The sequence below is a fragment of the Bubalus kerabau genome, chromosome 17, assembly GCF_029407905.1.
Source record: "Bubalus kerabau isolate K-KA32 ecotype Philippines breed swamp buffalo chromosome 17, PCC_UOA_SB_1v2, whole genome shotgun sequence".
Classification (NCBI taxonomy): domain Eukaryota; kingdom Metazoa; phylum Chordata; class Mammalia; order Artiodactyla; family Bovidae; genus Bubalus; species Bubalus kerabau.
In genome coordinates, this window is record NC_073640.1 from 57,642,370 (window position 1) to 57,658,806 (window position 16,437).

Genomic DNA, 16,437 nt, shown 5'->3' on the forward strand with positions numbered 1-16,437 from the left:
TCCTCTGTGGAAGATGCCACAGGAGAAACATTTGGCTCATTACCCTGTTTTCCGGAAGATAGCAGTAGAAGCGCCCCTTATATTTTCCTTTTTGTGGGGGGCAGCCATACCACTTTGCTCTTGGGATCTTAGTTCCCCTGACCAGAAATGGAACATGGGCCCCCTGCAGTGGAAGTGAGGCATCCTAACCGCTGGCCCACCGGGGAAGTCCCTCTCCTTCTTGTATTAATTCAACACAGGGTTTTTGTGTTTTTAATTTGGCTGCACCTAGTTGTGGCATGCAGGACTTTTGGCACGTGGGATCTAGTTCCCTGACCAGGGATTGAACCCAGGCCCCCTGCATTGGGAACGCGGAGTATTAACCACTGGATCGCCAGGGAAGTCCCTCCCCTTGTATTAATTCAACACAAGGCTTTAACACTAGGTTAGAGTGTCAGACTTTATTTTGGGGGGCTCCAAAATCACTGTAGATGGTGACTGCAGCCATGAAATTAAAAGACGCTTACTCCTTGGAAGGAAAGTTATGACCAACCTAGATAGCATATTCAAAAGCAGAGACATTACTTTGCCAACAAAGGTCCGTCTAGTCAAGGCTATGGTTTTTCCAATAGTCATGTATGGATGTGAGTGTTGGACTGTGAAGAAAGCTGAGCGCCGAAGAATTGATGCTTTTGAACTGTGGTGTTGGGAGAAGACTCTTGAGAGTCCCTTGGACTGCAACCAGTCCATTCTGAAGGAGATCAGCCCTGGGATTTCTTTGGAAGGAATGATGCTAAAGCTGAAACTCCAGTACTTTGGCCACCTCATGCAAAGAGTTGACTCATTGGAAAAGACTCTGATGCTGGGAGGGATTGGGGGCAGGAGGAGAAGGGGACGCCAGAGGATGAGATGGCTGGATGGCATCACTGACTCAATGGACGTGAGTCTGAGTGAACTCCGGGAGTTGGTGATGGACAGGGAGGCCTGGCATGCTGCGATTCATGGGGTCGCAAAGAGTCGGACATGACCGAGCGACTGAACTGAACTGAACTGGAGGGTGCTTGGGCTTCCCAAGTGTCACTAGCGGTGAAGAACCTGCCTGCCAGTGCCCACCAGGTCTATCTCAGGACTGACACATTCCCCGGGACTCCTCACGGTGGGACTTCTGAGTAAGTTAAAGGTCATTCACTCATTCTGTGAATCTTGAGCCCCCTGATGTTTTATCCAATAGGAATAAAGTGAGAAAGTCCCCCAAAAGCCCTGTCTTCCCAGGGCTCAGCTTTTAGTGGGAGCCCAGGAAGGGTGCATGAAGGCTGGGCTCCCACAATGGCTCAGGGCCATTTAACCAGAGCGACAGACACCCCAGGGTGCTCCAGGCACCGCCCACCCACCTCCTCCCAGACAAGGGTCACAGGCTGGGCCCAGGCCCCGCTGCGGGGAAGGACAGCTGACAAGAGTATCCACTGTTCCAATCTGATTTTATTGAAAAGGAAACATACAAAAATCATGTACAAAAAAAATTAACCAAACATGTACAGAAAATTCATTCCGGTATCTACAGCAGCGCATATACAGTATTTTACAGGCTGGGCCATCCCTCCCCACTCCCAGACTCCTCCCTCTTCTGAGATTTTCCCCCCCTCCCTGACTCCCCGTCTCCCCCCAGCGCTTCGCCCTGGGGACTAAGGCTGGGGTGGCTTCCGCCAAAATATCCCACCCCCCAAATGAATGCCAGTGGTCACGCGTGCTCTCTCTAAACCTATGCAATGGGATTGATGGGGGGGAGCGGGGGGTGGTCACGGGCAGAGCACAGGATTCACAGTCTGGGCCCCTCCTGGCCACCCCCAGATGAAGGTGAGGCAGGCATGCCCACCACCCGCCGGCTGGCTCAGGGAAGATGGCTGGGCGCTGGGCCGGGGCACCCGTCAGGACGCACCCCACTCTCTGGCTCCAGGAGGCTAGTGGTCACGTTTGGCTCATTTGCTCTTCATGGGCCCCCTCCCCGGGAGGAGGGGGGGAAGCACCAGGGGCCTGAGACCAGGCCCAAAGTGAAGGAGCGCCGGGGGGAGAGACCCCCGCCCCCCAGTGTCACCGCTGCAGCTGGAATGGGCAGCCAGCACCAGCAGCCTTTCCTGAGATGGTGGTGGGCAGCAGAGGGGGACAGCTCAGGCCCTGCCCCCTTGGTCCCCGCCGCCTTCAGACGCCAAGTCCGTCAGCCCTCTCTCCCCTGGCCCCTCAGCCAGGGGCCCAGGAGTCCACTTCTCCATCAGTGCTCCCCGGGGCTACGCCGGGGCTGGGTCGGGAGTGGCTGCCCTGGCCCGCCCCTGGGTCGGGCAGGGCTGTAGTCCTGTATGCTACATGGTGCAGAAAAAGTCCCCCGCGCTGGCCAGGGCGTCAGGAGTTGGGAGGGTCCTGCCCCCCTGGGTCCCCGACGTCCACCGGGCGGGTACAGGCACCTAATTGGGCTCCACCTCGGGGGCTCCGCGGCCCCCGGGGAAGGGCAGGAGTCCCATGATGAGATTGTACAGGACCCTCCAGGGCGAGGGGCGGTGTCGCTGCCGCTCCTCTTGTCTCTGGGGAAAGGGAGCAGACAGGAAGTTAGGCTAGAGACGGACGGGTGGGTGGGGCGCGCAAGGGGGTCAGGCTGAAGGGCAGCGAGGCTGGAGGCATAGACCCTCCACCAACCTGCTCAGGGCGGTACTGTTATTATCGTTCATTGGGTCATCTGGACTGGAAGAGACTAGGAGGGACAGGATGTGGACGAGGCCCTCAGCATAGGGCCCCTGCATATCAGCTCTGATCTCCTAGTCCCTGGTCTCCAGATGAAGACAGTCACCCGACCGAAGTCACCCAGGCTTGAGGGGTAGGCTGGACCGCAGCCCACCTGCCCTCCCATTGAAGCTGATGAGACACACGGAAGGGAGCATAGAGTCCCCCTGTCTCAGTGATTCTAGAACACTCTGTGTAAGAACTGGGAACTATTCAGTGCCGAAACTGTACAGAAATATGTTTGGGCCAAGCAAACCCCCAGTCCTTTCCCAAGTGGCAGGATAGAGGCTGGGGGCAGCCTCCGGGACTGTCGCAGCTCCACAATGCTAGAAAAGGGAGAACGAAGAAAGCTAGATACAAGAAAAGGTTGCCCTCCAATAAAAATCAACAACAATACTCAATATTTATGGAGAGCTACAGTTCTCTCCACTCTGTGCTGAGTGCAGGCCTAGGTCCTGTGCCAAGGAAGTAATCTCATCCCCACCAGATGGGAAGAAGAAACCCATTTTACAGATGCAAACAAGAAGGTCAGATCAACCATGCTAATGATCTTACTGGGTGCCTGGGGGTGGGCTGCCTGGTACCAATTTGTCTCTGCCTCAGTCCCCACCGAATTTTCCAGCCAGGAGAAGGTGACCAAGGGGTCACATGAGATTGGCAGAAATGCCACCGTCCCACTGTGGAGTGCCACTTGGCACAGTCACCTTGCTGAGCAAGCCAACTATTATTTACCAAGGCTAGGGGCCGGCAGACCACCCAGGTATCTACTGTGGAGACATGCGTGTGCCTGGAGATACGCATTTTTTGGAACAGCCAAAAGAAATAACAATAAAATTAAATTACGTTAAAAAATTTGAGACACTTCTGGAATATCCTAAATACCCACCAATGAGAAAATGAAGACGGATACTACATGGTGGTCCAACAGAATGCTACGCTATGTGGCAGTGAAAATGAATGAACCGAAGCTCCCTTGCCCGTGAATGTATCTCAAGCGTAACACTGAGGGGGTGGGAGCAGCTTTGAGAACACACCAGATCACGTTTATTAAGTCTGAAACGCCTCGCAATCCTAAATATTGTTTGTGGCCTGGTGAATGTGTTGTAAAAGAATCAACACCTACAGACCAATGGGACAAGCCAATCTGTGAGGTTTCCTTTGAAAGTGGGGAGGGGAAGAGGGTCAAGGGGCTTCGCAACATCCGGTTTTTGTTTTTTGCCTCGAATAAGCAAGCAGTGTGGCTGTAATGTTCAGGTTGGACAGAGCTGGGTGGTGGGCGCCCCGGTGTCTGTTATTCTCCGTTCCACCGCCTTAGGCTTCAAGTATCTGGTAGTAATGAGAGGCCTGGCTGCGGGCCCCGGGGGCGGGGCCTCCGGTGGGGCGGAGCCCCAGGCCCCGCCCCCAGCCCCCCGGGAAGCTGGGTGGCGCGCCGCCGCCGCCGCCGCCGCCGCCGCGCGGGCGGGTAGGAGGGGCGGGCGCGGCCGCGCCGCCGCTGCTGACTCATCGGCTATAAATAGCCCGGGATATATGAGCCGCTCCACCTAGCGCCGCCCTCAGTCCCCACGGCCGCTGGCCCCGGGCGTGCAGCGGCGCTCGCGGACGCTCCGGCCCCGGCCCTGAAGCCGGGCCGTGCCGGCCGCGGCGCGGGCCCTACGGCGGCGGCTCGGCGACCACGCCGCCCCTCCCAGCTGCCTGTCCCCGGCGCGACCCCGCCGCGCAGGGCAGCAGCTGCCGCACATCTGGCTGGGCCGCCGCAGCCCCCTCCCCAGCGGGAAGTCCCACCTGCCGTCTACCCCTCCCCCAGCACTCACCCGCCGCTCGTATAGCGCGTTGAGGTCGTCCGCCATCCGCCGCAGCTGGGCCCCGATCTCTCGGGCCCACTGCTCCTCCTCCCCCCGGACTCCCGGGGCCGCTTGGGTGGGGCCGCCCGCCAGGGCCCCCGGGGCGCTGGGCACTGGTGATTCCAGGTGCTGCTCCGCGGGCGAGAGTGAAGGCTGAGGACCTGGGAAAAGCCGGGGCTGGGGTCACACCCACCACCCCTCTAAGGTCCTGCAGTGGCCCGGAGGAGGGCCGGCTGGCTAGGACTTGCTTCTCCCTTTTCCCGTCGCCTGACTTCTCTTCGGCTCCCCACCTCATCTCGAGCGATGCCACTTTGCCCTCATAAGAGCTCGATTTTTTAGCTCCTACTTCCCGGGGGAGAAAAAAAGTGCTGGGGAGGCCTTCCTGGGCTCACCTGTCTAGCCAGCTACCACCCCACTCCCCGTGTTATTCTGGAAGTGCTTCCTCTTATCCTACCGAAATTGTTTGTTGATGTTTAAGTCGCTCAGTCGTATCCGACTCTTTTTGCGACCCCATGGACCATGGCCGGCCAAGCTCCTTCCAAAACGATTGCCAAATTTTGACTGCTCTACTCAACCGACAGGGAAACTGAGGCTCCCCCTAGGAAGTGGCCCAAGGTCACACTGGGATACGGTGACTGACTACACCCCGAGTCACAAGCCTCAGGTCTCCTGCCCTCTAGTGTCCAACCACAGTGAGGCCACACCCCCGGATGTGGCAGAGGCCTGGAAACCCAGAAGGCCGGCCTGTGGCCCCCTGTGAGCCTGGAGGCTAGGATGCGGGACGTCCCCACGCATTTTCTGAGTTCCTCTGACGACTCTTCCTCCCTCTGTCACGCCGGGTCCTGGCTTGAGGGATCCCTGAGAACTAACCTCAGGGCCTCAGTTTCCATGCCTGCCACTCTGGTCTAGGAACCGGGTCTCCTCCAGCCTCCGCTGGCCAGGGAAGTCTGCCCTCTCCTGACCTCTCCGGGCTCCGGGGACAGGTGGGGAGGGGAGTGGAGGCAACCTCTCCCTTGCCACTGAGCGGGCCGGCCGGGCACCACGGAGTTAACAGCCCAGCAGGCAGGGGACCTTTAACCCTTCCCTCCCCAAGACCCGCCCCCCATACCCTTTCCCCCAGACAATGGCCCCTCCCCCTCCTTCCTCCTCTCTGACTGCAAAGAGGGCGGGCCCTGGTCAAAGAGATGTAGATAAAGGCACCAGGCCACCGTCGACCCCTCCCCGAAGTCCTGAGAGTGACAGTCCCCTCTGCCCACACTCTTTCCAGCTGCAGTCCTCAAGAGGCTCCCGGGGACCCAGAACTGGAGAGGGTGGGGGGCTGGAAAACAGCTGTTGCCCCGGGGCCGGAAAAGGCAGTGGGCTGCAGCTCGCGGACTGCAGTCCGATTCCAGGAGGGACTTCCCAGTCGGCCTCCCCCCACCCCCCAGCCTCCCACTCCGTCTTCCTGCTTCTTGCAACACAAAGACCACACTGGCCACACCCTCCCGGTGGCCCGGCCGGCTCACCACCTCCCCCGACTCGCTCCCCTTTCCCGGGTTCCTCGGGGTCTCTCTTTCCCCAGCTCCCGGCATCTCGGGTTGGGGGCAGGCACTCACCGTCGGGTCGCGGGCCTCGGGGCCGGCTGCGGGGACCCCCAGGCCAGCGGGGGGCCCCCAGGGCGGCGGTGACGGCGGGCGGGGCGGTGGGGGCGCAGAGGTAGGCGGCGGGCAGCAGGGCGGGGGCGGCGGGGGCAGCAGGCAGGCCGGGTTCGCAGAGGCCGCAGGACACCGCCGAGGGCACCAGGCGGCTGAGCGGGAAGGGGCGCGGGCCGTCGCGGGCCAGGCCCTCTACGGGCTCCGGGGAGCTGCCCTCCTGGCGTGCTCGGGCCATGGCGCTCCCTGGGGCCTGCGGGACAGGGCAGACGGGCGCGGTCAGCAGCGGGGCAGTGCAGGGGGAGCCCCACGAGGTACACAGGGTACCCCACTTCTGCCCGCACGGCGGGCTGGGGCAGCCCACGAGGGTCCACGACACACAGAGCTGTGATGGAGGGAGCTGTAGGTGTGTGTGATGGCCCCTCAGACAGCCCCCTCCCCAGGCTGACCCCAGGCCCAGCCAACCCAGACAGCCTCTCCCAAACGTGGTGACCGGCACACAGGAGGGACCAGGGACAACATGGTGACCGGCATACAGAAGGGACCAGGGATGAGGAGGCACAGGATGGTTCTCATAGCGAGGACAGGGGCTCACGCAGGTCCCAGACTCGTGGGCCTGTCAGCAGTGTGTGTATAAGGGCTGACAGCCCCTCAACACAAACTCACCCAACCTGGGACTCACAAAGGGCCTGGGCTGGCAGGGTTAACTTTTGGAACACAGCGATGGGCGCGCTCACACACACACACACACACACACACACACACACACACGGAGGGCAGCCAGGCACTGCGATTGCTCCCACAACAAACACCAGGACTCACACAGGACCAAGAGGAGGTGTATGTGGAGGGTACACAACGCACACACAGGACTCATGCAGGACTGGCCCGCCCGACCTCCCACCAGGCCTCCTATTTGCACCCCAAGACACTGAAAGGTCCCAGGACACACACATACACAGACCACGGAACAGCTATCCACACACCGCATGCTGACTGGTACACCCCAGCCCCTCCATCTCAAAAACACAGATACGCAAACTGTCAGGATGTCACCCACTGACCCGCTGTTAATATGCCCACAGAGCCACAGAGACTCACAATGCGGCCGTCACAAGCACAGACAGAAACACACACCAGCTAGGGCACTGTCCCTTCTCAGGCACACGTGCCCCTCCCTGTAACACACCCGCAATAGATAAGACCTACACCCCTCAGGACTCACACACATATCAACACAAAACAGACCTCCGTGGACACACAGGGAGCCGTACAACCGCAACATACCCACTTGTCACCAACTCTTAGGTCCCGGGACACATGTAAAGCAGGCACACATGTCATGAGATCTGGATGAACCGCCACATGCCAGCAGCAACATGGAAACGCAACAGCAGACATCAGCCCACCCTCCTCCCTGAACCTCCAAACACTATTACCAACTGTCAGCCCTGGACACACGCGCACACACACACACTACAGCTAATCCCACACTGGCCTGGCAGGGCGCACACCTGAAGCACCCTCAGAAAACACTGGTCTCACGTGACTGACATAAACACTACACACACACACAGCCCACATGACACACACGAGCCAGCCGATCACAGAGACAAGCCCCTCAGACTCAACACACACACTCTCTCTCTCACAACACACACACACACACACACGCACACACATGGGCTCAGACACATCCCTGTACAAGAGGCTGCCAGCAGCATCTACTGACTTTCTACTCAGACCCCACAGAGCCTAGCTCCTCAATTCCCAGACGCAGATGCCAGACACACAAGCCAAACACAGACTGAGACAACCCCCCACCACGCACATACACACACACACACACACGATGCAGAACTCATACAGACACCTGGACAGAAAATAGACATCCGCAAACGCTGAACTGAGCCAGATGCCCTGGAGATAGACACAGATACAGTCCACACATACAAGACACACAAGCACTCACAAACACAGCCCGTCGGGCAAGACGCACACGTAAACACATAAACAGCTCACTCAGGCAACGCACACACACACTATAGCGCAAGCAGGCAACCAGGAGCCACAGACTCACCCCCAAACAGCACACACAGACAACTCTCAGAGAGAACACACACAAGTACACCACACATCAACAGAGCGCCCACCCCTCAGGCGCGGCAGCACACACGGAGAGAACCCCCTCACACACACAGGGGGACGGCGCAGCACACCCCGACAGGGCCACAGTCCCAACACCCCCCGGGACTGGCACAACCACTCCCTGCAGACCCCAGCACAAACTCGGAGCCAGACACGCGCACACACCCAGGCGAGACACCTGCAGATCCACCACCCCGCACACGCGCGCTCCCACGGCGGGCCCAGACGCCCCCCTGCGCTGTCACAGTCCCCCCACCCCCCACGCCGCCGCCGCCACGTGCGCCCGCCCCGCCCGCCAGGCGAGCGCGGGGCCAATAACCGGCTGTTGCTGGGGCGCAGCCCCCGCCCGCAGGAGCCGCAGACTCCACGGCCCGCGAGCCGCCCCCTGTCGCCGCCCCCAGCGGGCGCGCGCCCGGGGTGTGGCTGCCCCTCCACGCCGTCCCCCCCACCCCCACCCCCCCGCCCCTCCGGGACTGCAGGGGCCGGGGCAGTCCGGGGCGACTTACTTCCCCGGGCCCGCACTGGCCACCAGGGGGCGCTGCCGAGCCCGCACCCCATTGTTTGTAAACAAACCCGCCGGACCGCGGAGGCACCTGCGCTCTTGGACCCTCAGTGCCTCTCGCCCAGGGACCCCAGCCTCGTGGAGGGTGGGGAGGGCAGGCAGAGAGGGGAGCCCGGTGTGCGGACGCAGCGCGCCCTGCCCCCGCACTGTCTATCCAAGTGCACTCCCGCCACCTCCTCCAGGGAGCCCACCCGGCCTGGCCAATCGCGGCTGGCGGGGACTCGGGGTGCGCACACTCACCCCGGGGGCATGAACACGCCGGAGGGGATGGTGATGGGGGGCGGGCGGCTTCCTTCAGGAGGGCGCGCCCGCCGAGCGCCGCTCGCTGCGGCTGCTGCCGCTCTAACTGCAGTGGCTGTTGCTGTTGCTGCCGCAGCTGCTCCTCGAACCGCAGGCGCGTTCGCGTCCTGGACGCTGCTGCTGCTGCTGCTACTGCTGCTGCTGCTACTGTCGCTGTTGCTGCCGCCGCCTCTAGGCGCCCGCTCGCATGTGGCTCGCGCCGCGTCTCAGGCCGCCCGGCGGATCCCGGGCCCGCTCGGCGGCCGCCCCGCCCCGCCCCGCCCCCGCCTGGCGGGTCCCACGCCCCGCCCCCGAGTGACGCCACGGCCGGGCCCGCCCGCCCGCCCGCCGCGGACAAGTCGGGACTTGCAGGCGCGCGCCGCGCCCCCTACCTCGGCGCGGGGGGTTTCCCTGCAGCCGGGGGCGGGGCAAGGCTTGGGCCTGGGGGCGGAGGCGCGCCGATCGGCCGTCCAGACGGGCGGGACAGCTGGACACACACACACTGACACACTGACACACTGACTGGGACCCACAGACACACACCCCGAGACGTGTATGCGGGCTGACCGCCTGGCGCTCCAGGGTACATAAAGTCACGTGCTGTCAGGGCCACGGGGCCAAGCCCACTCGCAGACACGCCAGATACACTCCCTGGACAGGGGCGTGGACGCACAAACTCACGCACTGACGAGGCACTCTCCCGTTCAGGCACAAATACATACGTAACATGACTTCCTAACAGTCTCACTGGGACGCAGTGTCACAGACACAGAAGTTACACAAACACCCGCACCGCTGAGCACACCTAGGCTCACAAACCAATCCTGTTCACAAGCTCTGTTTAGGTACCCACAACACACACACACACAGTGGTGGACCCACACAGACACCCACTAAGAGCTTGTCTTGTCGGCACACAGAAACTTCCTGATAGGCAAGTAGGACACACACACACACACACACACCACCTGTCACTGGGACACCTGGACACATTGCTTGATCTATAGTGTGTAGAAACACCTACAGGGACACACCTCCAGCAGCTCACACACAAACACACCCCCAGCAACTTATAGCTGACACATGAAAACTGTCAGAAATTGACCCTCCTGGACACAGATCAAGCCAGACATAAAAACACGGACTCCCCCAACAGACAGTCACAAAGTCACACCTGTGACAGGTTCCTAAGTGGCCCACTGCTGGGACACGCTCCGGAAGCATGTGCACCTGTCCGCACTCACCACGAATCTGGTGGGGGACCCAGGGGGAGAAGAAAGCCCCAGGCAGCTGGCACGGGACATGCCCGGGCAGCCTCTGCAGTGGCTCTCACCCGGGGTTTTCTGCCTTTCAGTTCCCTTTCCTTTCTCAGTCTCCCTTCGTCACTCCTTCCCCCACTCTGATGTGGTGAGGTGATGCGAGGTGGTGTCTAAAGGCTCTGGGGCTCTGTCTCCCCTGCACCCCCCATTCCCTTTGCGTCACCCCCCAAACCCCACAGCGTCATCAGAGGGCAAGGGGCCTCTGAGTGCCCAGCAGAGGGGGGTTCTCAGGGGGTTGTCCAGGTTCTCAAGTTTGGCCAGATGCTTCGATTTCCCAAGAGCAGAGAAGGCAGGTCTCACGTGTGATCTCCCTCCTTCAAATACTGGGGACCAGTTCACCCTCCCTCTCTGCTTCCTTTCCTTCATTCATTCAATCATTCATTCATTGACCTTTCCTTCCTTTCTTTCTTCCAGTGTGTTTCATTTTTTTCTTTTTTTCAATTTATTTTTATTTATTTATTTTGGCTGTGCCACCCAGCTTGTGGGATCTTAGTTCCCTGACCAGGGATTGGACTCGGGTCCTTGGCAGTGAAAACAGTGTAGTCCTAACCACTGGACCAGATCATCAGGGAATTCCCCTTCCAAGCTGTGGGTCATGACCCATGTGTGTGAACCATGTATTGTGAAATCACTGGTGTGGATCTTATTCTGAGTTCACTGAGATGTATTTACATATCATAACATTTACTCTTTTTACGTGTATAGTTTGGGGAGCTGGGACAAATGGACACTGTTGCACATCACCACATCCAGATTTGGATCCTGTCTGTCGCCCTCCACAAGACTTCTCTTGTGCTCCCCTGTTTTATTTTTTGATATTTTATTTATGTATTTATTTGGCTGTGTAAGGTCTTAGTTGCGGCACACAGGATCTTTGATTGTGGCATGTGTGCCTTTGTTGTGGCATGTGGGTTGCTGCAGGCAAACTCTTAGTTGCCACATGTGGGATCTAGTTCCCTGACCAAGGGTCAAATCCAGGTCCCCTGCATTGGGAGCCCGGAGTCTTAGCCACTGGACCACCAGGGAAATCCCCCCTTGTGCCCCTTTATAGTTAACCCCTTCTGCCTGCAACTTTAGTGGCTCTTGACCAGATTCAAAACAAAACGATATCATTTGAAAAATGTTGAAGTCAAAGGAAAATATTGTTTTTGTGAAAATTTTATTACAGCGGTTACATACCAAGTCACAAAGAAAATGGATGTATTGCTGCCTATAGATCGAATTTAAAGGCGTTTTAGAAATGCTGCTTTAGACATTTATTAAATGAGATCATGCGTGGAAGCACAGTGTCTCATATGTATGTGCATGTGTATATGCTCACAGGTATAAGTGCCTAATAAATGTTAACTCCAGGGAGGTTTCCAGGTGGTGCTAGTGGTAAAGAATCCACCTGCCGATGCAGGTGATGTACGAGACATGGGTTTGATCCCTGGGTTGGGAAGGTCCCCTGGAGGAGGTCATGGCAGCCCACTCCAGTGTTCTCGCCTGGAGAATCTCATGGAGGGAAGAACCTGGCAGGCTATAGTCCACGGGTTCACAAAGAATCAGACACGACTGAAGTGACTTGGCACGTGTGCACACACACTGTATCACTAGTATAACTAATTATTGTCAATGTTTGCTCTGGACCTGGCAGTGATGCAATCGGGAGAAAGGCTCATAGACCAGCCTGGACTTCTTATCCACTGGCCAGTGCCCTAAAGCTGCCTCGTCTCTGGCTGGACACCAGGAGGTCAGATGTGCTGGAATGTTCTTCTGAGAAGAAAATGAGGGTGAAGGAATCTGGCCTGGTGAGTAAGGGTGGGAGAGGAGAAGGCCAAGAATCTACCAGGCCACAAGCAGTGGTACCAGTCAGGACCCTTCCCACAATCTAGTCCAGATCCTGTTCCAAATTCTGGTATCCTCTCACCCACCAGACCGGGGGTCTCAAACTCAAGACTATCATGAAATAAATGAGAGAAATGAGTCCAGTGTAAGACAACAGGGCATGGTGGGGACTGTGGCTAAGTGGAAAAAGTATGTGTCTTCTGGAGGCCTACAAAGTCAAAATCAGAAACTATATAAGCAGGCTTGCCTGGCAGTCCAGTGGTTAAGAATCTGTCTTGCAATGCAGGGGACACTGGTTCGATTCCTGGTCTGGGAAGATCCGACATGCTGCGGGGCAACTAAGCCTGTGCGCCACAACTACTGAGCTCGTACCCTAGAGCCTTGGAGCTGCAACTGCCGAAGCTGATGCACATAGAGCCTGTGCTGCGCAACGAGAGAAGCCACTGTAAGGAGGAGCCTGAGCATTGAAACTAGTAGCTCCTCCTGCTCACCGTAACTGGAGAAAGTCTGTACAGCAACAAAGACCCAGCACAGCCAAAAATAAAAAAATAAATAAAATTTAAAAACCCTATATGGGCAAAAAAAAAAAAAAAAAAACTGTGACTGGCTGAAGGGCTGCCTTTTTGAGACCCGCATCCTAGGGGCCAAAGGAGGGATAAGCCCCAACCTCCACTTTCCAGACTACATTTCCGCCCCCCACCACCCCAGCAGGTCTCCTGAGGGACCCAGGGACTCCCTCCTCTAATTTTCTGAAGAACCATTCCCTCCAACCCTGCCTCTGGTCCCTGCTCCCCTGGAGAGAGGATAGAGGGTTCTGAAGCTCTGAGGGGTCACCAATACCTTTGATAGAGGACGAGCAACAGAAACAGAGATACAAACAGAGACAGGAAGACCTAGACCAGGGGAGTGGAGGGAGTTGGAAAGAGACCAGGTGGAGAGAAAATAAGAGGGGTCAGGGATGGGTTGGCTGAGGGTGGGGGAGGTCAGGCTTGGCAGAGAGCAAAGTTCTGCTTTTCGGCCCAGCGGCATGCAGGATCTTAGTTCCCAGGCCAGGGATGGAACCCATGCCCCCTGCAGTGGAGGGGCAGAGTCCTAACCACTGGACCACCAGGGAAGTCCCTAGAGCAGTCTGTTAATCTCCTCTCTACTGACATGTGAGGTCGGATGAGTCTTTGTTGTGGGGACTGTCTGGTGCTTTGTAGGATATTTAGCATTCACCCTGACCTCTATCCCCTGGAGGCCAGTAGCAGCCTCTCCCTTTGTGACAATCAAAAATGTCTGCCAAAATTAAAAAAAAAAAGTCTGCAAACACTGCTTAATATCACCCACATGCATGCTAAGTCGCTTCAGTTGTGCCCAACTCTTTGCAACCCTATGGACTGTAGCCCGCCAGGCTCTTCTGTCCATGGGAGTCTCCAGGCATGAATACTGAAGTGGGCTGCCATGCCCTCCTCCGGGGGATCTTCCCAACCCAGGGACTGAACCCTCGTCTCTTACGTCTCCTTCATTGGCAGGCAGGTTCTTTACCACTAGTGCCACGTGGGAATCACCTGGGGGAGGCAAAAATCATTGAGAACCACTGGCTAAAAGAAAGTCACCAGAATCTCCATAACTGAAGCTCATTCTCCCCTCCCCCAAGAATGCACAGAATCTCACCAAGGAGCTGATGCTCTGTGGACTTGATGGCCTGACCTAGAATCTCCAGCTCTGCCACCTTCGGGCTGTGTGACCCTGGGCAAGTGGTCCCATCTCTGTTCCTCGATTAATTTCCTCACCTGTGAGTTGGGACAGCACAGGTCCCTACCTCGGAGGATTCTTCTGAGTAAGGTCGGTAAAAATAACGCACTTGGCTCTAATGAGTCCTTCACACATCATTTCTGTGTGGGGGAGCTATTGATTCTGAGAATCCAGACAAGGTCTTCCAGCTAAGACCCTCAGGTTGGGGAAGGGGTTTCAAGTCTGGCCTGTGGGCCAGCCATTAGTGTGTTTCACTGGCTGGCACAGTTTCTCATTTTGAATGTTTTCTTTATTTATTTGGCTGCACTGGGTCTTTAGTTGTAGCATGTGAGATCTAGCACCCCGACTAGACCAGGGCTCAAACCTGGGCCTCCTGCATTGGGAGTGCAGAGTCTTAGCCACTGAGCCACCCGGGAAGCCCCTCATTTGGACTATTAATGCCTCTCAAAGGGGCAGTCAACACAGTGAAGATATACACCATCCAGATTTTGGATCCAGGCTGCCTAGGTTCAAACGATGACCTTGAGGAAGTAGTTTCCTCCTTCTGCGCCTCAGTTTCCCCACGTGTACAAAGACGATCGCCATAGGACCCCAACTTCAATGTGAAGATTAATAAATGAGTTCCGATTTGTAACGCAGGTAGGACAGTATCGTGTCGGGCAGTGCTGGGCTCCATGTGAAGTGCTGGGTGAAGAAAAACAACGTCCCAGCTAGTTTACTGCGGACCCGCAACCTGCCCCGGTATCTTGAATGCCGTTCCGGGGAAGTAGATTTCTCAGCACCGGAGAGGGAGTTGGGAAGGACTTAACTTTTCAGAGCAGGCTGTGAGTCCTGGCTTTCCGCGGTGGGGAGGGGGGCCTCCTGGGTCCCCTCGGTGCGGCCGGCCTCCCAGGCCCCGGGGCTGGACTGGAGCCGGGTGGGGGCTGGGCGGGGGCGTCGGTGTCCGCAGGGTCCGAGCGGCCGGCGCGTGTGAAGGTTACCGCTCCCCGGCGGGGCGGGGGCCGCGCGCTGTTGCTGGGGTCTGCGGGGCCTGCCCGCGCCCGCGCCCCCCCTCCTTCCCGGCCAGCCAGTGAGCGGTACCCGCCGCCGTTGCCAGGGGAAACTCGCCGCCCCGTTACCCAGCAACAAGCCTGGCCCAACCAGGCGCGAGGACCCCCCAGGCCCCGCCCGCCGCTGCCCACCGCGTGCCCAATGCCAGGCGGGCAGAGCCGGCCCGGCTCCCGGAGACGGCGAGCGCGCTCATTGGCCGCCGCCGCGCCCGCCCGCGCGCCCGCCCGGATCTGGGGGAGCCCTCGGCGCGGGGGGCGGGGAGGCGGGCCCCGGGGAGCTGCCGGGCTCACTGCCTGCAAGCCTGCGGCCGGCTGGGGTGAGGCCCGGGCTGGGCACTGCTGCTCCCCCTCCCCGCCCCCCCGCCGGCCCGCCCAGTACTCGCACTCCCTGACGAGGATGGGCACTTGGGATGGGTTGGAAATAGGGGCCGCGCATCCCGTCCCTCCCCAGGACGGCACGCTGGAGGCGGCCTTGTGGAAACAGGGAGCAAGCCTCCCCTTCTCAGAGGGAGACCTGGGCATCCTGACCCCGCAAAGATAGGAGCTGGTTGTCTGCACATGCACCCCCTAGACCCTCCCCAAACAGGATTTAGGCATCTTGACTTTTTTAAAAAAAACAGGGGCTGGGGAATCTCTCCCAGAAAAAGATCCCATAAAAATAGGGGTCTCCCCTTCTCCCCAAAGGACTCAGGCATGCCCTGTCCTGTGACAACGAAGATATGAACCCCCCACCAAGGGATGCTAGTTTCCCAGCCCCTGGAAAGAAGCATTCAGGATGCCCCCAGAAGGGAACCCAGGCAGGTCTGCTTCTGAGAAAGTTAGAACTGAGCTCCCCACCCCCACAGGAAGCAGGGACTCTGGTCTTTGGGCCCTCAGGCAACGAGATGGCTCAGAGTCCCTGGGCATCCTGGCGCCTCACCATACTGATGCTGGGAGACCCCACAGGTACACCAGTTACCAGATCGTCAGGTGTCCAGTTCATCCAGAGTACCACCTGCCCAGCCCCAAGGGGTAGACTAGGAGCTCGCCTCCCCTCAGAGTCATTTCCCCCAGGGTCTAGCTTGTTGATCTCCCAGGTCGCCAACATCTGACCCCACAGCCACGCCCTCTGCTCCCTGGCACTCAACCTCCTCCCTCCCCCCACCACGCACATGCCGGGAACCCAGGAGTCGAAGCCCCAAGTGTCACAGAGCCTCCCCCTCCTCCAGACACCTGGCGAAGTGACCCAGCCCCTCACAGTGTCCAGGGGGTCCTTTCCAGGTCCTGGGGTCCTGGGATGCCCAGGACCCTAGGTCT

General features: G+C 58.6%; 1 protein-coding gene across 1 annotated transcript; it reads right to left on the bottom strand.

The window, feature by feature from the left end:
* Positions 1 to 1,440: 1,440 nt before the first annotated feature.
* Positions 1,441 to 9,306, bottom strand: BBC3 (BCL2 binding component 3). The gene is made up of 4 exons (XM_055553165.1): positions 9,171 to 9,306; positions 6,185 to 6,473; positions 4,560 to 4,750; positions 1,441 to 2,552 (listed from the first exon to the last, which is right to left on the bottom strand). Exons 2-4 carry the CDS (start codon positions 6,456 to 6,458, stop codon positions 2,436 to 2,438), a joined length of 582 nt encoding a protein of 193 aa, XP_055409140.1. The 5' UTR covers positions 6,459 to 6,473; positions 9,171 to 9,306; the 3' UTR covers positions 1,441 to 2,435.
* Between the last annotated feature and the right edge of the window lie 7,131 nt (positions 9,307 to 16,437).